Here is a 20583-nt window from a genome sequence, read left to right as displayed (position 1 = left end):
TTTCAGTACATATCTTTAAAAGATAAAGACGTTCTTAAAAAAAAAAAAAGATGCTCTTTACATAGCCACGTTACTATTACTATACCTTATGTAATCAGTATTACTTCCCTAATAGCATCTAATATCAGTCCAATTTTTCTCAATACCACTAGATAATTCTTATTCATGCAATGCAACAGGAAATTTAATTTTAAATTTACCTGACAAGCACTATATTTGTATGTAAGTACATATATCAAAGAAATTAAGTACCATACTGAAAGTCCACCCTCTGTAACATTAACCAGAGAGCATTCCTGATAGATTGTCTATATAAGAAGACTTAATTTGCCAATTTGTAAATACACAAGTCTGTTACAGGTCTGTCTCTTATCCTAGTGTTATGCAGGCTTATAGAAATCAAGTGTAGTAAACGCAAACTACAATGTAAAGTGAACTGCCCTAAATCCGTAGTAGAAAAAGTTAAGTATAAATACTATGTAAACAAAGAGAAAAAAACTCTCAATATACTTACTACCCCCAAAGAACACTGTAGAAAGGATAAAATAATGTCTAGTAATGGAAATAATACCAGAATGTAATTTTTTAAAATATGTGTTTATGTGTATATCATGAAACAGAAAGCAAAATCCAAAGGAAAAACATACTGAGTTTATGACTCTGAAACTTAGTTCTTCATATGATAGATAGAAACTACAAAAATTATAATAGGAAGATACTAAAAAGATGGATATTACAGGTAAAAGTTGAATCATTTAGTATGTCGAAGTTTAGGGCTCTTACATACATATTATATGTGTTTATTGAGTCTTAAGGTGATTATTTTCTTTTAAAAAATAAAAATTGGGGGCACCTGGGTGGCTCAGTGATTGAGCATCTCCCTTTGGCTGAGGTCATGATCTCAGGTCCTGGGATAGAGTTCCATATTGGGCTCCCCACAGGGAGCCTGCTTCTCCCTCTGTCTATTTCTTTGCCTCTCTCTGTGTCTCTCATGAATAAATAAATAAATATCTTTAAAAAAAAAAAAGTAAAAATTGTTGATTGAGAAAATTTTACAAAATCCATTTATTTCTTAAAAAAAATTGTACTATGTAAAGGCAAATAATATGTCTTTATGAGCAATGAACATCCAGAGAGAATCAGAACAAATTTAATTCAAAAAGAAAGTATATAATGACATATTTCTTATAGAGGCCTTTTGTACCCTTTAATTATTTTGATACTACATGTATCTAAATATACCTGTATAAAAATGTTTATCATTAGAAAATGGTTTTATTTTTGGCTAGATAAACACAAAGCAAGGTAGCCAAAAAAAAGTCATAAAAGATAATGCGTGGATAAAAAGTTACACCAAAAACAGAGAAAGGAAGAAAATACAGGTAGGAGGAGATATAAAAAATTAAGAGCTTCCAAAATAATCTATGATTATTGGCACATAAGTAAATATGCAAATATCTGTGTAATTCAGATTTTAAAAAGTCAACTTCTGCTTGAGGGATCTCAACTAATTCTCTTTATTTTCCAAAATTCACTAGGTATCATCCACGTTTCAACTGAAGTTTTAGACCAGTGGCTGACAAAAGCAGGACACATTCCCCTATGCAGTGCATAACAAGTTTGTTTTTATCAAGAAAGTATTTACAACTTCACCAATCTATACTATATTAAATACTCTTATTCAGTACATAACTCAAAAGGTCTCAACGTGGACAACAGAACAGGTATCGTGAAGGGCTTATCCACTCACTTCTAGCATATTGTGACATACCAAAGTTTGTACAGACTTAGAGGACTTAAGGATTATAGTACATAATTTTTAGCTAATCTTCATAAATTGGACCTGTCGTTTAAAAATCTTCCTGCAAAGAATCTGTGAATTAGCAGAATATTGGTAATGCGAGAGCAAGCAGTCACCCTTCTTACTCCTAGCATAAATTCCAGGGTTAACCACATCACAGAGTGAAAACCATTGTTGTCTAATCAGGTCTGACAAAAAGTCAGTTAAAAAATGGAAATTATCAAGACTACTTGAAACATGGGACTTATACTTACTAATAATTCCATTTTTTTTAAAAAAAATTTTTATTTATTTATGATAGTCACACAGAGAGAGAGAGAGAGAGAGAGAGGCAGAGACACAGGCAGAGGGAGAAGCAGGCTCCATGCACCGGGAGCCCGACGTGGGATTCGATCCCGGGTCTCCAGGATCACGCCCTGGGCCAAAGGCAGGCGCTAAACCACTGCGCCACCCAGGGATCCCATAATTCCATATTCTATATAAAGTGTGCATTACGCCTGAGATATCAGCTAAAGGTAGCCTGAACCATAATACTATGACATTTTAAAATAAGGTTTACTTCCTGTTTTTTTTTTCTCATTCTTTTAAAATTTCTATTTCAGGGACATGATTCAAAAATATATTTTTATTAATGTGGTAGGACATGTATATAACTTCTAAATAAATAATTACGCATACATGAAGGTATGGATTCAAAAGTGTGGAAACCCCTTGTTTGGTAAAGAGGTGTATAAAAATGAGAGGGTGAGTGACAAAAATATGAGATATGAAAGGAATACAAATATGAAATAGCACCAATGAGAGAGAAGATCCAAGAAAAAGACTAGAAAAGCTGAATGAGTCCCTTGAGAGGGTCACTGGAGATAAAAATGATCAAGCAGGGAATACCAACATTAAATTACTCATTTCCAAATTCTCAAAGAAAGTGTGTTTTATCAGTAAATTACAACTTCACATACAAATGGCACCCTTTCTCCACATATAATCTGAAGAAAACTTTACAACTTAAAGGAAAGGTATGAATCTAGAATTCATAACACCACTCAAATGGATAAGAAGGTATTCAGTATTAATTGTCAAACGATAGCCTATCTCCTGAATAATAAAAGAATACAATGTCCTAAAGCAGCCCCAGTAAATTGTTTTGAAGAGTGTGTCCTTACATGATCAAAGCAGCTACAGGAATGAAGAGCAGAGTAACTAACCAAGCAGGGCTCACAGCCAGCCAGTGTCCTCATGAATGAAAAGAATGGCAGGGTTTATACAGAAATCCAGTCAGTGGTAAGGATGAGAGAAATTCATCTACTTTTAAATCCAACATAACTTGAACTACTTGCCAAGGCAGAAAACAAACTCAAAAAAAGAAGAAGAAGAAGAAGAAGAAGAAGAAGAAGAAGAAGAAGAAGAAGAAGAAGAAAGAAAAGCAAAAAGAAAAGAAAAAGGCTGTTCTGTTAAAACTACTTAAGAAGCACTTTGCACCGGGCCAAGACATCTTTTCCCCTGGTGTGCCACACACACATTATAAACAGCCCAGCACAACACTCTCACCTGTCCAGGCATATGATTTCTCACATAGGACACTCAGGGTCAATGACAGAAAAAGGACTCTAACGTTCAAAAAGTATTCCTCTCCCATCCTCAAGGTTATCCTGTGGCTACCTGTCAAATTTTCACACTTGTTTTTGTGGCAAGCATCAGATTTCCCTTGGACCCTTGGTAGGAGCCCCTGCTTGCAGGTTAAATGCAGCAGCAGCCTCAAATGCCTTTCCTTTAAACAGTACCCAGAAACTAAAAGTCACAAAGATCCTTAAGACTCCCTAAAAGTTTTAACAAATCCTTTTTTAAAACAGATTTTATTTATTTATTCATGAGAGACACACAGAGAGAGGCAGACACATAGGCAGAGGGAGAAGTAGGCTCCCTGTGGGGAGCCTGACATGGGACTTAATCCCAGGGCCAAAGGCAGAAGCTCAACCACTGAACCACCCAGGTGCCCCTTAACAAAGCCTTTGAGAGCAATTTATATCAGGTCAATTCCCAACCCACAGAGCCTGAGTAGAGCTAAAATGAGGAAATGTGAAAATAATTTAGGCTATTAAAGGGACAAATAGTTTACCACTAAGCAAATTACTCTAGAAGATCTTTGGCACCTCAGGGACCCAAGCATTCAATTTCTTTCCAAAAAGGAAACTGTAGATCCACACATCAATTGTACAGCCTTTATCAAGTTACCTCCTATTATTTACATTTGTTGGGTACATCAAGCATAAAGAAAATTCCCAATTGAAAAAGTATTAATTATTCAAAAATTGTATAAAAGATTTATTTCAATGATGCTTTGATTAGGCTACCACTCAAATGATTTTGAATTTCCTAAACACAAATGCTGATGCAGACAGACAAAGGAAAAATTAGCTGCTGTGAGCTGCAAGGAGAAAATCAAAAACAGAACTTTAAAACTAGTGAGCAGGGGCTTCCTGATGTGCCAGAGAGGGTAGATTAATCAGTCCATACTTGCATATTCATAAAATTATCAGGGTGAAAAAGTCCAGGATTCGTGGCTAACAGAATTGGTGTGAATATAAATAAGACCAAGGAAGCACAGATTAAAGTAGATAGAGAGGCAAAGAGGATAAAAGCACAAAGCAATTTCAAAACAGCATTTTTTTGGTTAGGTTGTTTTAAGCAATTTTGGTAAACGTTACTACTAATTTTTTTTTCTTAACTTTGACAAGTAAAAAATAAAGACTATATATTAGAGATCATGACTCCATCTTCTAAAAAGAACAGATAAATGCTCAGGAAGTGCCTTTCAGAGAAAGCAGAAAATATTTAAACAATCAGTATTATTCCCACTCAAGACCAAATATGTTACAATTCCACAGAGATGTTTCTATTTCTTTTCAGAAATTCATGCAGCCAACACCAACAAACCTCTTAAGGAAACAAAGGGAAAAAGTCACGTTTTGATTATCTGGCTCATTATTTATGTACTGTTAATGCTCCTTTTTTTGTGTTTACCTCAGGATCCAAGTTTCTGAAAACATACATTCTTGTCTTCTCCATCATTGCAAACAAATCTGGATTATCTTTGGCCCACTTCATATCCCAGACATCTTTCCGCTCCAATTTTAACAACTCGCCAGTGACTTGCTGTCCTGTGCTGTCTGTTACCCGAGCATCCAAGTCAAAGAACGTTAGAGATCCTGAGAGGTCTATGATAGCCAGACGACTACAAATAATGATGTTGGAGAATGGAAACAAAATTGTAAAATGACGATCAGCAATCACAAATATTACGACCTATTACTGTTCTTCTGCAAAATCAGTTCATTAAAACTGGGAAGAAGGCAGAAATGGCTTTAAAGAAATAAATGGTTTTAAATTTTTATAAATTTGATAGAAGACATGGACTATTCTCTGTTTTGCTTCCTTGTGAGGAAAAAGTATCCAAAAGAATTAAAGCAACTGACATGCAATTTAAAGTATTACATTAGAATCTCTATATTTTGCCCAATTAGAGAAAACCATCTAAACACAGTATAATACAAATATCTAAATACAAATCTAGTATAGTAATATCACACTGAACTTTAAGACAAGCTTACAACACACGTCTTTGTATTTATTACATAAATCCAACAATCCCACTTGATAACTTCTATACCCCACAACTACATGAGGAGAAATTTCAGACTTACCTAGAGTTGCAATTCAAGGATAACTGGTAGGCTCGACAATTAAGGGAATATTTTTGAATTAAACCAACATTAGGAAGACTGTATCTCTGAATGGCACCAGATTCACGACCCTATGGAAATTACTTTTGATTACTAAAGCGTATTTACATAATAAAATTAAATTACAACTACAGGCCTTTCTATATGTTGATACATTTGTTTCAAAACCAAAGTGATAGTGTCATAACTAATTTCCAATTCTAATACTAAATCACATTGCTGAGTGCATATATATCTCCTAATTTAATTAAAACCCTTTAAAAGTAGCTGAAGGTGAACTGATTTTTTTTTTTAATTTGGCATTCAAAAGAAGTCAGGAATCTAGCTGTTCAATAATACATAAAGTCTTACATCACAAGGAAGAAATAAGGGTTATTTAACAGTTGTTATCTAGGTTAATATTCAGGGTACACAAAAAAGCTAAAATATAAAACACTTACTGAATTAAATTTCATATATATGAAAAACCAATGTAAGATCACCATGCAAAACAGTTGTTACTGAAAGTCTACATTTTTACGCTATAGCCACTTATCTGATACTAGTTAGAGGCAAAGGGAGATGATCAGAAAGCAGTGATACAATGAGTATTAGTTTAAATGGGTCTAAAAATAAAACAGATTATAAATTACTATGCAACTCTGTGCAAGCCTTAATGCTGACAGATCAACAGTTGGTATAAGGATCAGGAGAGAACTATAGTTTCCAAATGCTCTGTGCCTCTGGCCGTGGCAATGGGACAAAGCAGAAGGCTCTGCTCAGCCAATCTTTCCCTCTCCCCTTTTTAATCAGAGCAGCACTGTTTTTGCAGCATGATTCTCAAGAGAGGACTACCAGAAAGGTTGGAAGGATGAGAGGGAGAATATACTTTAATATGTAAAAGGGAAGCATGGGTTTCAGAAGATTTACCATATTGGGGTATGAAATAAGATCTTTTTGAAAAAAGTGGTCCTGCGCTTTGAATGTTTGAAAAAGTAATTATTCTAAAATATTTTACATTTCAACAGTGAAAAGCAGTTTTAAATGCAGAAGATATTTTCTCCATTAAAACTTCTGACTGGGGGATCCCTGGGTGGCGCAGCAGTTTGGCGCCTGCCTTTGGCCCAGGGCGCGATCCTGGAGACCCAGGATCGAGTCCCACGTCGGGCTCCCGGTGCATGGAGCCTGCTTCTCTCTTTGCCTGTGTCTCTGCCTCTCTCTCTCTCTCTCTCTCTGTGTGTGACTATCATAAATAAATAAAAATTAAAAAATAAATTAAATAAATAAAATAAAATAAATAAAATTAAAAAAAACTTCTGACTGGTATTAAAACTATCCAAGTATGTTTCTTATAGGTAGACTCTGTCATTTAGGAATTAAGTCAATTTTTGTGATTGCTATGAATTGCATGTTATTTTTTTTTCTGCAAATGTCAGAAACACAGCTAACACACACACACAAAAAAAACAAACAAAAACTCCCTGCCATACAGCAAAAAATCTAAAAAGAAAAAAAGAGGCTCTATAAGACAAACAGCTTTAAAAATACTGATGAGGAAAAACAAATACTACATTCTTAAGATTTTGTCCATCATAAAATTATCTAATGGCTAAGGAACGTAACCAGAACTGTAAATACACACTATTAAGGCTCTGATTACATAATTCAAATTCAATGACTTCACCAGCATTACAATACTAAAGTAAACATTTAGTTCTAAAATTAGTATTTTCCAATGCCAGAGCTCAAGAAAAGACACTACAACATCGATTTTATTTGAAAAATTTGCCTAGACTTCTTCATTTTATTGGTTAGCAAACACATCACCTCTTCATTTTAAGTCTTATGACAGTACCTGAGCCAAAACACTTCTCCACCACAAAATAGCAGGCCATCTAGAGGAGGAAGCTTTCTAAGACCTACTACTGCTATCCAATCCACTCCACACCTGCCAACTTGTCATTCGACCCAGTGTCAAACTCTCCCCAACTGGCCACCATTCTATTGCTTTTATAAGCAGCTATTTTTGCAAATGCTTAACAATTAGCGAGGCAATCTTTAAAATTTTCTTATTTTTTACACTGGACTTCGTAAATAGGTGTTCAAATCCAAAGCATTTACTCTATTTGCTCACTTTGCTCTATTTTTCTAATTTAAACAATTATTATACATAATGCTAGTTTTTTTTTTTAACTTACCACAATCAGTGTCTTATCAGATGCAGTTATGGCACAAATTGGATCCCGGGTGCCCTAAAATAAATCATTATTCTTTAACAAATATTTATTGAATAAGTAATCTGGTATAAGGTAGTATGCAATTCACTAAGAATACTTCAATGTATTTAACCTAACATTTACTTAATGAGCACCTACCACGTGATAGATACTGAACTAAGCACGAGAGACACTCGGATAAAATCTTTCCCCTCCAGGATTCCTCCAAAGCCTACTGGGGAAGACAGCAACCAAACACCTAATTACAGTACAGTATGATCAAAGTAGTGGTGTGCTCACGAGTTACAAGCACACCAAAGGAAGGAACGTCTCACCTACACAGAAGGGCACGGGGAGGCAAAAACCTGAGCTTTGTCATAAGAGAACAGATGGCAGAAGGGCCAGCCAAGGCCAGAATGAGGAAGGGGAAGTAGCACAGCACTGCAACAACCTGGGTGGATCTCAGGTGCTTATATGCTTAGTGCAGAAAAGCCAATTTCAAAAGGTTACATGCAACATGATTCCATTCCTTTAAAAAACTCTCAGAGTGAGGAAACTAGAGATAATTAGTGGTTGCCAGGGGGCAGGCACAGGGTGGAAAGCAAGTGTGAAAAAAAGACATAGCAGGAGGCAAGTCCCTTCCCAAAGGTGAGATTACCTCAAACTATGCACACGTACATTAATGGGAAATTAAGGAATGGGGTGGGAGTCTAGCTAATGGTGTCATCACCAATATCAATACCCTGTTTTTTATATTATCCTAGTTATAGAAGATGTCACCTTTGAGGGATGCAGGGTAAAGAGAAACTATGTGCTATCTGTACAACTTCCTGTGAGCTTATAATTATTTCAAAAATTTTTTAAGAATCAAAAGAAAAAAAGCAGACCTAGAAAACAGTTTTTTGAGAGACTTTTTTAAAGAATTACTAGAATAAGATGGTATTTAGTAAAAAAAATTCTTCCTCAGATCTCAAAATAAAGTTACAGTATTTCCAAATTTACAGATATCAACATTTGCTGGCAATAATAAGATCACCTACTTGAATGGCTTTACTATAATCAAGCACCCCATCCACAGATCCAGAAGGAGTATCATCAATATGATAAATTCTGAGGGGAAAAAAAAGTGAGAATTTCAAAGATGGTCTAATAAGTAAAGGTGATACCATTTCCTAATTTCTAGAACAATTAAAGGATTGGATGACATCCATGAATATTATTATATAACATAAACGTCCTGATTATTTTAAAGAGTTCTTAAAAAAAAAAAAAAAAAAAAAAGAGTTCTTGACACAGTTGCATCCCACAAAGGTAGAAATCATCCACCAGGTGTTTACTAGTTATGCAAGTGTTACATTCCTGAAAGTTCTGCCAAAAAAATACTTGAACATTGAATCACATATTTCCAATGAATTTCATTAAGCCACAAAAGATATTTTACCTTATTCTGCAAATGAGTATCACTCAGGAATAATTTCTAATACACTAAGTTTCTCTGTTATTTCTCCATAATTTCCCTTCTATTGATATGCTTAATAAAGGTAAAGCTTAAATAAACTTGGGAAGCTGTAGTTAATGGAATTCTTATTCTGAAGTAAAGAATTGTTCCCTGTGTTATGAAGATGCACTACTGTTGGACTTCCCCCATCTAATACATTTTATATAATACTATTCACACCACAGTATCTCTATTACTTTGTCTCTCCCACCAGTTGATGAGTTTCCTGGAGGCAAAGACCATGTCTCCAGTGCCTAGCACAGTGCCACACACTGTCAGGTGCTCTAAGTCTGCTGGAAAAATATTAAAATGAGTGGGGCATAATAGGGAAGATACATCAGAGTAGCTATTAAGCCCTGGGCAAGTTAATTAACTTCTCTGAGCCACAATTTCTCCATGTGGAGAATAAGGGCAACTTTGAAGGGTTTTTTAAGAGGCAAAAATAAAGTGAGGTTTGTAAAGCACTATGCACAGAGCCTGATCATCAAGAAATCATACATGGAATACAGTCACAAAAAAATCAAACCATTTCCTATCTTTAAAATATTATGAAATTTTTATCATTAAGTTGAAATCGTAATTGTTACATAGATATGTATCAAATGCAGAAAGAAAATATATTAAAAAGAGAAAATAATTTCAGAGGTGCCAGATTTCTACATCTTAATACATTTCTATTAAGTATATCCAGCTAATATGTCTACTTAGTTATCACAAAATAAAAGTCAAAGGTCAGAATAGGAGGTCTTTTAAGAGATTTTGTGAGCACCTTCCATCTGATAAAACAAGTAGAGTACTGCAAGAAAGGCCAATCTGAGTGAGCGTTTCAGAGCAAGATCAACCTGGTTCTCTAGCCCATCTCTGCTTATCAGGTGGTGACCTTTGGCAAATAATTTAAGCTCCTGTGTCTTAGTTTCCTCTCTGAAACAGGATTAATAAGAGTACTGACTACACTTACTGTAGTATCTAGCACATTAAAAGTATTCAATCAATGATGGCTATTCTCACCATCATTCACCATATTTTACAGATAAAGCCCAGAGAGATGCTTCTCCGTCTGTAAAACTAGCACGTGTGTCCCAGATAGAAATAGAGGCATATGCTGCCATCTTAAAGCCAGAATATCTTTAGCTAGGTCTCAGAGGACACTTTCTCTATGGAGAGGCTAGACTCTTTGGTCCCAACTTTGTCCTAAGATCTCCCTGCAGACTGTGGTTCTTTTGCTTATTATTGCTTCTGTCTTCACATGTTGTTCTAAAAGAGGCCAAAGATTCTTCCCATTTAGACTTTCAGAACTACTGAGAAAACAAAATATAGTATTTTCAACTGTTTTTTTAAGAAAGGGAAAAGTGGGGGAGGGGCAGAGGGAGAGCCAGAGAATCTTAAGCAGCCTCCAGGCCCAACACAGAGCCCAATGAGGGGCAAATCCCACAACCTTAAGATCATGACCTGAGCCAAAATTGAGAGTCAGACACTTAGCCAACTAAGCCACTCAGGTGCCCCTCAACTGGGTTTTTTTTTTTTTTGGTTGCCTTTTTTTTTTTGCTTTCACATGAATTCTCATATCTAAAATATTTTTACTGGAGACAGTTCTCCTATCTTAGTGAGTCTTAAAGGAAAGACTGCATTAAGATCTCAAGCATGTGTGAAGGAAGATGATCTGAAATGACCCCCTGCCACCCACTCCCACCAACACAGGCCTACACCCTGATTAAGAATCATTAGCTTAAAACACTCAACAAAATGCTCTTTTTAAAGTCTTAGGGTTACAACAAAAGGGCCAAAAGAGTATCACCAACAGAGACAACAAAACTAACAAAACATAGTAAATGCATCTGCACCCCAGGGAATCCCCCCCATCCTAGCTCCTAATTCCTCAGTGTGGTAGAGACCCCTCTACCATTCAACCCTAGACTCCCTGGAATCCAGGGCAAGACAAGCCAAGTGACCAGTTCACCCCCCTGAAGACCTTCTCCGTATCTAAGAACCTGCCTCTCCTGTGGAGACTGATACTACAATCGCCCCCACCCCTCTAGAAAGACCTATACCACTAACCCGTAAGAATGAATTTTAGACATGCAACTGAATAATCATATTTCAAGTATAGCATAATAACCCTAATTTGGTAGGAGCAGATGAGTGAGAATAGCTACTTCCTTATAAAAACACAGATTTCCACTCTTTATCTCCAAGGGCTTTCTTTTATTACACCACACTACTTATCATTTATTTTGATAAATTTAAACAAATAATTTGAAAGATTTTGAAATCAATGGGAAAATATTATTTCTAGTAATCAAAACAATTTACAGTTCTCAAGCATGACAATGTATAATTAACTATGACTGATTTAAATGCGATATGGTCAAGCTACTAAAAACCATGCGTCAAAAGATATACCTTTCTCTCCCTTCCTTTCGAGACCGCGTGATCTGATTAATTTCCAATGCTGTGAGCTTCTTTGCCACACGATATTGCCAGGTATAAAATGCTTCTTTCGAAGCTGCTATCACATGGGTTTTGGTCATTGCAACAAATAATGGTACTATTAAAAAGAGCATTAAGACAATTAGGTTACAGTTACACAGAACAGCAGAATGTTTGTGCTGCAAAGGAATTCAGTGAGCACTGCATTCAACCCCTCATTTCAGACAATATACCTCACACAGTCTCTGAAATCAAAAAAGAATCAAAAGCTTGCAGAACTATACAAAAACATGTTACATCAAAATGGTTCAAAGACTTAAATGTAAGAGCTAAAACTGTAGAAATCCTAGAAAAAAAAAAAACTCAGGAATAAATTTTGTGACCATGGATTAGGCAAGAGTTTCTTACATATGACACTGAAAGCACAAGCAACAAAAGAGAAAGTAGATAAAATGGACTTCATCAAATTAAAAACATTTGTTTCAAAGGACACCATCAAAAAAGTAAAAAGACAACCACAGAAGAAAATATCTGCAAATCATATATGTGATAAGGAATTGTTTCTAGAATGTGTAAAGAGGTCTTATAATTCAATTAAAAAATGGGCAAAAGATATGAAAGTCATTTCTCTGACGATATATAAACAGCCACAAGCAAAGGAAAAGATGTTCAATAGCATTAGCCATGAAGCAAATGATGCAAATCAAAACAGCAATGAGCTACTACTTCCCTCCTATTATAATGGCCAGCATCAAAAGGTTAGACAATAATGAGTATTGCCAAGGATGTACACAAATGGTCGGAAAATAAAGTAGTACATCCACTTTGAAAAATAGTTTGGCAGTTTCTCCAAATGTTACATAGAGTTACCATAGGCCCCATCAACTCCACTCTTAGGTATATACCCAAGAGAAATGAAAACAATGTCACACAAAAGCTCACACACACATTCAGAACAGCATTGTTCATGACAGTCAAAAAGTGGAAACCGCCCAAATGTCCATTAACGATGAATAGATAAATCAACTCCCACTCGTTCCTCCTGTCTCCACTAGCATTATTACTGCTTGGTTTGGGCATTTATCATTCCCTCTGATCTCACATCTTCTATTTCCTCATTAATTTAGAAAAGAAAATTCTCCAAAGTTCCTTCCTAACTTAGGAATATATTCTCCTAACCATATTACTTCTTTTCATGTGTTCTGTTTCTTAAAGAACATTTAATTAAGCTCCTATTACATATTGTTTGATAGACAGTATTATCAAATCTATCTTTAGGATTATAAAATGGAGGAATAAAGAAGTAAAATAACTTGTCCAAGGTCACAAAACATACTAAACACCATAAAACAAAGGCACATATATTCACACAAAATATATAAAAAACAGAAACAAAAAAAAACCTTCATAAAAGATCATTTTAATACCTATTTTCTAAATTCATGAAGAATCAGAACAGTATAAAATTTATGTTTCATTAAATATTAAGCAAAGTATTCACATGGTTAGAATACAAGAATGCTGTTAATAGCAGCTACCACTTATGGAGTTCTTGCCAGAGTCCAAGTAGATGCTTAAGGCCAACTTAGAAAATGGACAAAGAATTAGAAATCAGACAAGTGGTAAAATGTTAATTGAGTATATTAACCAATTTGAGACCAACTTTGAGTCTCAAATCCAAGAATTCCTATATGCTAAGTAACTTACTATAGTTGAATCATAAGAAAAAAATTTTTTTTCATTAAAATTGTTAAACATTTTTCTATTCAAACCACATACTGATGCTGAACTCTAGAGGGAGCCAGAGCCTTTCCTGTAGGGAACAAGTGGTTGAAAGGCAGTCCTAACGGACTGGGGAGAGCCTAGTGGGATGAGCGAGCCTGCCAGGCCCAAGCTTTGCTCAGCTTTCTTGGACCCCGTTTTTCACTGAGTCCTAGTACATTTGTTAAATGTTTAGTAAATTCTAGCATAGATATTCTAATGCTGACTATTCTGCTCAGAGTATGATTTGAAGGAAGCTCATAAAATTTTTAACTATTTTCTAATAAAATATAATTTTTCCTAAGCATATAAAAGCATTCCTCTAACCACTATTTACCTACAACTGTATATTATATTCATGTTCCTTTCTGATACATCCTAAATAACTACAATAACTAATCATTAGCCTGATTAATTCAAAATTAAGATGTTTATGGTTCATGGAAAGAGTCAGGCTTTGGGATTCAAGCGACAGGTACTTGCTTATTAACCCTGTGGCCTTATATATATCACGTATTCTCTCTGAACCTCAGTTTATTTACTGTAACTGAAGATGATAATAATACCAACCTTATACAGCTGCTTAAAGATTAAAAGAGATAGTAAAAATAAAGCATAGTAAAAATAAAGCATAGAATGCTTAATAATCACTTCAAAGCCAATATTTATTGAATTTAAATATATATATGTGTGTATATATATATAAGAGGTACATGTAATGATATAGTAATTATAATTACGTAATTATAATACACACACTATATAATTGTATTAATATATAATGAACATACTCCATAGTACCTATTCTCACACACACAACTCTCCATATGGCAAGCATTATTATCCCCATTTAGCAGGTGAAGACACAGAATGATGGAGGGGTTAAATAACTTGCTAAAGCACACATATGGAAAGTAGAAGGTGGAACACAAGCCCAGTTAATCTGACTCCAGAAGCCATGTCCTTAACCACTATGGCATACAGCTTTTCATTAAGGATTAATAAGTATTAGATGTGGTTACTATTATTGTCTTAACTTTTTATACCTACATAGGTTTTTATAATAAAATCACACACAAACCTACTGGTCAATATAAATGTATCTGAAACATACATTCTTTTGAATCAGTAGGGTAGTAATTTCAGCAAATTGATATAAGTAGATAATTCCATCTACAAAAATTATGCTAGATTTTCATTAAAAGATCTAACCCAATCAGGTGGATTGGTTCTTAGTTTCCTAGAACTAAGCCTCCAAGAAAAAGGTAAGAATGCAAATTTTAACAGAACACTTTAGAAAGGGATCCCTGGGTGGCGCAGCGGTTTGGCGCCTGCCTTTGGCCCAGGGCCCGATCCTGGAGACCCGGGATCGAATCCCACGTCGGGCTCCCGGTGCATGGAGCCTGCTTCTGCCTCTGCCTGTGTCTCTGCCTCTCTCTCTCTCTCTCTGTGACTATCATAAATTAAAAAAAAAAAAAAATTAAAAGAACACTTTAGAAAAAGAACACAACCAGGATAAAAGCACTTCAACTATTCATTATCTGGAAAAAAATTCAAATATTTAGAATTATTATTGGGGAAAAATTATTAAGAAAAAGACAATCTCTTCACCAATGGTGTTGGGAAAATTGAATGGCTACATGCAGAAGAATGAAACTGGACCACTCTTTTACACCATACACAAAAATAAACTCAAAATGGAGGAAAGACCTAAATGTGAGCCAGGAATCCATCAAAATCCTAGAGGAGGGACGCCTAGGTCGCTCAGTAGTTAAGCATCTGCCTTTGGCTCAGGGCGAGATCCTGGGGTCCTGGGATCAAGTGCCACAGCAGGCTCCTGGTTAAGGGGCCTATGTCTCTGCCTCTCTCTGTGTGTCTCTTATGAATAAATAAATAAAATCTTAAAAAAATAAAAATCCTAGAGGAGAACACAGGCAGCAACCTTTTTGACCTCAGCCACAGCAACTTCTTGCAAGACACATCTATAAAGGCAAGGGAAACAAAAGCAGTAATGAACTACTGGGACTTCATCAAGATAAAAAGCTTCTGCACAGCAAAGGAAACAGTCAACAAAACTAAAAGCAACCCTCAGAATGGGAGAAGATATTTGCAAATGACGTATCAGATAAAGGGCTACTATCCAAGATCTATACAGAAATTATCAAACTCAATACCCAAAAAACAAAAAATCCAGTTAAGAAGTGGGCAGAAAACATGAAAAGACATTTCTCCAAAGAAGACCTACAGATGGCCAACAGACACATGAAAGAATCCTCAGCATCGCTCAGCATCAGGAAAATACAAATCAAAACCACAATGAGATACCACTTTACACCAGTCAGAATGGCTAAAATTAACTCAGGAAACAACAGATACTGACAAGGATACAGAGAAAGGGGAACCCTCTTGCATTGTTGGTGGGCATGTAAACTGGTGACACCACTCTGGAAAGCAGGGTGGAGGTTCCTCAAAAAGTTAAAAATAGAGCTATCTTACAACTCAGCAATTGCACTACTAGGTATTTATTCAAAGGATACAAACATAGTGATTCGAAGGGGCATATGCATCCCAATGTTTATAGCAACACTGTCCAAAACAGCCAAACTATGGAAAGAGCCCAGATGTCCATTAACAGATGAGCGGATATAAAAGATGTGGTAATACATACAGAATATTAGCCCTCAGAAAGAATGAAATTTTGCCATTTGCAACGGCATGGATAGAACTAGAAGGTATTAGGCTAAGCAAAGTAAGTCAGTCAAAGACAAATACCACCTGATTTCATTCCTATGTGGAATTTAAGAAACAAAATAAATGAACATAGGGGAAGGGAAGGAAAAACAAAATAAGATGAAAACTATGAGGGAGGCAAACCATAAGAGACACTGAACAAACTGAGGGCTGCCGGAGAGGAGGTGGGGGGCATGGGGTAACTGGGTGATGGGCATTAAGGAGGGCATGTGATGTAATGAGCACTGGGTGTTACATGCAACTGATGAATCACTAAATTCTACCTCTGAAACAAATTTTTAAAAAAGAATTATTCTTCCATTAACTGAACTTTTAACACTGAGAGGTAGTAGTTATCAGCCAAGCAAGGATGTAAAACAATCTAGGAATTCACATATAAGTAAAACCTGCTTATAACAGTTTAACAGAGACCTGAAATAAATGTCTACATCTCTAATGTTCCCCTACTTTCCTACTCATTCATTTCTCAGCCCCTTAAAGAGCTGGTAAACTGAAATTGCACAGACGTGTTTTCATCAAATTGCCTTTCTCTACATTATATAGAGTGCATGTGTTAGAAACCATCATTAGAAAGCCACCGACACGCTCCCACCAAAACAGCTAAAGCACAGGCACCTGGTACTTTCCAGGCACTTTCATGCCTTTGGTCCTCTGCAAATGCTGTTTTCTCTCCTTCAAATGTCACCTGAAGAAATAGTTATCCTTCAAAATTCAGCTGCAATGAAACTGTCTCTAAGTAGGAGAGATGTCCCTGATATTCTTATTCACCAACATCCAGTTACCAATACCCAGCACGAAACCTAGACAGATGGGGAGCAGTGAGCCAGTGTTCAAAAGAGTAACTGTATTTCATTTCATTATTTGTGTAGATATCCTACAGGAAGTTTCATAGTCAATTTCTTTTAGCTCCAGATACTTAGTAAGTACAGTACCTGAAACTGACTGAAGGTTTGTTAAATAAATGTATTATCCTCTATTTTCATGATAGAAAATAAATATTTCCCATACATTCAATAAGCATTTGTTATGGGGCAGGCACCATGTTAGGCAAAGGAGATACAGAAATGAATAAGACATAAATCCTTAAAAAGTTCAAAATCTTGTGGGGAAGATAAACAAGAGAATCAATAATCACAGTGTAGAATAAAAAGTAGTACTGTGAATAGAAGAGCACCAAAGGTATTTTAAGGGCTCAAAGGAAGAGCATCAAAAAAGGGCACCTATGTCCTCACGTATAGTTCAAGAGTGCCACAAACTAAACTTCTATAATAATGCATAAAGTTCTTTTACAAAGTTTCTGTAGAGCTTGTCAAGAGGAAGAGTATGTAGCACAACAAAAATTACACTTTCCAGAACAACATCAGTTATACACTTTTTTCGTTTTAGCCTCCGGTTCTCATGAAAATTTGGCATACAAAGTGAAAAAAGGAATTTTACAGGATATGTATGAAACAAAAATGTTGAGTCTTTGGCTGGGTTTACTGCAGACCAATGAAAGAACTATTTGTTAAAATTCCAGCCAGTGAGACTGCAAAAAAAAAAAAAAAAAAGTTTCGAGACTCAAAAATACAAATAATCATGCCCTCAAGTATTGGCTATTTTATGAAAGTGAAGGGTTGACATCTGGTATGGGGAAAAAAAAAAAAAAGACTACCTGTGATTAAAATTTGAGGCTAACCCTATCATCATCATTTTATGTTAAAACTTTTGACATCAAAAGAAAAAGCATATAAAGACTGGCAAAATTTACACCGTAAAGACCGTTATGTTTCTAACAGAAGATATTCATGTGACAAGAATCTGTAATAATTTTAAGTGAAGCCGTTAAAAAGGAACTCTAACATATACATGTATGCACATCTATAAACATATAAGCATACTATGGTAACAATGAATGTAAGACATGAAGTTGAAAAGTTTCACTGTAAAAGTGAATTACCAAGACTCTAAACAGCATAAAATCTTTGAAGCCAGTATTTCTCACATTTGCTTGTATCCCCCCAAAGAATTTAGCCAAATATACTTAGAAGACAGACACTAACATTTGATTAAGATTGACTATGAAATCTAAAAAAAATAAATTATAAAAAACACTCTCAGATTCAAAAAATAATTCAATGGTTTTTTAGCTTTTGAAATCTAATAATTTTTCTAATACTATATCCAAATAAACTACCACACTTTTAAAAAAAATATTACTTTTGGAAGTTGCAGTGCAATGGTAACAAAATATTTGGTAATGATTTTTAACAAAAAAACTTAGGAGTAAGATGTGCAATTTTTTACTGGTGACTCAGCTGTCGGCTAGAGAGAATGGTAAATCTAAAGTAACAAATGTCTTCAGAAAACAAAAAGTCAGGAATTTTTAAAAGCTGTCCCTATTAATAGACTGATTTCATTAGAAAAATCTGGAAAGGGCAAATACACTTTTACAAGCAGCTAAAGTGTTTTTATGGAAGAGAGGTATTTACAAGCAGTTTATTAATAATAGAAGTGGTTTAACAGCAAAATTCTTTCTATAATCCTCAGTTTATTACATGCTAATCATTACGCTGCATACCAATTCCTATACAATTATATTTCCCGTTGAAAGCAAATGATGGCAGTATAGCAGTTGTGAGATTACTGGGGCGTTTAGATAGAGTAGCCTTATAATTCACTCTATTAAACAAGATACTTCTGACAGTGAAGTGGAGCATTATTGATAATTGTACCACGATAATAGGCATAAACTGGTGCTGGACTTGTCAAACCAGGAAGAATGGTCATCCTTGCTTTAGAGAATACCTTCTTAACTAATAATAATATTGTTAGGTTTTTAAGTTAGTTTTTACATATAAAACTTGACTAAAGACAGAATAGGCATTAACATTTCCTTACCAATATCAATATATTTGGGATCCAAAGGTGTGCCAATAGAATTACAAAGAACTAGCACAAACTGTGAATAAAAAACAAAGAGTTATCAGAACTCCTGCTTCTTTACAATAAAGGAAACAATGCTTAAGATATCATGCTTATCTCTTTAAAGTATCACAACTGGGAAATAACTGATAAAATTGTTAAGTGCAAAGAATATACTCCATAGCATTAAACATAAGGAAGCATGAATTAAAATTAAACCAAGGCTGATTCCTCAATATAATGGAATACTGTGGTTTTTAAGAGGCTATCTAAGAAATGCAAGTACACTAGCTACTTTTCATTATCTATACTTCTAAAACTCCTGATCACCTGTAACCTCAAAATTCACTTTCATCCTATGATGTGCTATATAAGAACTAATTTAATTTGTTACCGTTGCACCAAATGTTCCCATCTCGTTCTCCTCCTTTGAAGCAATATAAAAATGACATGAGAAATTAAGAAAAAAATCAATTAACTCAGAAAAAAACATAATCCAATCTAGTGAAAAATTACTTACAATGCCTACTGGCTAGCACAAACATAATTACCAATAGTTAATATTAGAGAAAACAAGCATAATGCACACTTTACACCATATTATTCTAAAGTGATTTCATTTTTCTTACCGCTTGTCACCTTTCTATATCTTGTGCTAAAAATACTATTTTACTTAGATGTTCTTCTGATAAGAATAATGATTTTTTTTTTAGAATAATGATTTTAAATAAACCAATTCTCCATGTACTATTTACATATAGTCTTTTTTCTTTTTTCAGCTTCTCAAGTAAAACTTCTTTAATGTCATAAATATAAACTAAATGAATCTTCATGGACTATTGATGGGAATGCAAACTGGCACAGCCACTGTGAAAAATAGTATGGAAGTTCCTCAAAAACTTAAAAATAGAACCACCCTATGATCTGGGAATCACACTACTGAGTGAGTATTTACCCCAAAAATACAAAAACACTAATTCAAAGGGATACATGCACCCCTATGTTTACCTCAGCATTATTTACAGTAGCTAAACTACTGAAGCAGCCCAAGTCTCTATTCAATAGATGAATGGATAAAGACAATGTAGTATATAGATATATACAATGGAATATTATTCAGCCATAAAAAAGAATGAAGTCTTGTCATTTACAACAACATGGATGGAGCTAAAGAGTATTATGCTAAGCAACACATAAGTCAGAGAAAGACAAATACCGTATGATCTCACTCAAATGTGGAATTTCAGAAACAAAACAAATTAGCAAAGAAAAAAAAGAGAGAGAGAGACTAACCAAGAAATAGAGTCTTAACCATGGAGAACAAACTGATGATTACCAGAGGGGAAGGAGGGTGGGGGAACGAGTGAAATAGACGATGGGGATTAAGAGTACACTTATCGTAATAAGCACTGAGTCATGCATAGAATTGTTGAATCTCACTATACTGTATACCTGAAACTAATGTAACACTGTATATTAATAATGCTGGAATTAAAGTTAAAAATT

At 34.9% G+C, this 20583-nt stretch overlaps 1 protein-coding gene across 4 annotated transcripts in view; it reads right to left on the bottom strand.

The window, feature by feature from the left end:
• WDR35 (WD repeat domain 35) overlaps positions 1 to 20583 on the bottom strand; it is a 57573-nt gene that overhangs the window by 14904 nt on the left and 22086 nt on the right. For 2 of the 4 annotated variants that reach the window (XM_026014933.2, XM_026014935.2), the window contains 7 exons: positions 19472 to 19504; positions 19054 to 19114; positions 11635 to 11779; positions 8777 to 8846; positions 7719 to 7772; positions 5503 to 5612; positions 4823 to 5033 (listed from right to left, as the gene is read on the bottom strand). In XM_026014933.2, the coding sequence (XP_025870718.2) occupies positions 4823 to 5033; positions 5503 to 5612; positions 7719 to 7772; positions 8777 to 8846; positions 11635 to 11779; positions 19054 to 19114; positions 19472 to 19504 (684 nt within the window). The remainder of the gene's footprint in view (positions 1 to 4822; positions 5034 to 5502; positions 5613 to 7718; positions 7773 to 8776; positions 8847 to 11634; positions 11780 to 19053; positions 19115 to 19471; positions 19505 to 20583) is intronic. The other 2 variants (XM_026014934.2, XM_072767658.1) reach the window with 1 other exon arrangement.

The sequence above is a fragment of the Vulpes vulpes genome, chromosome 8 (assembly GCF_048418805.1).
Source record: "Vulpes vulpes isolate BD-2025 chromosome 8, VulVul3, whole genome shotgun sequence".
NCBI lineage: Eukaryota > Metazoa > Chordata > Mammalia > Carnivora > Canidae > Vulpes > Vulpes vulpes.
This window is presented reverse-complemented; position numbering and strand designations above follow the sequence as displayed.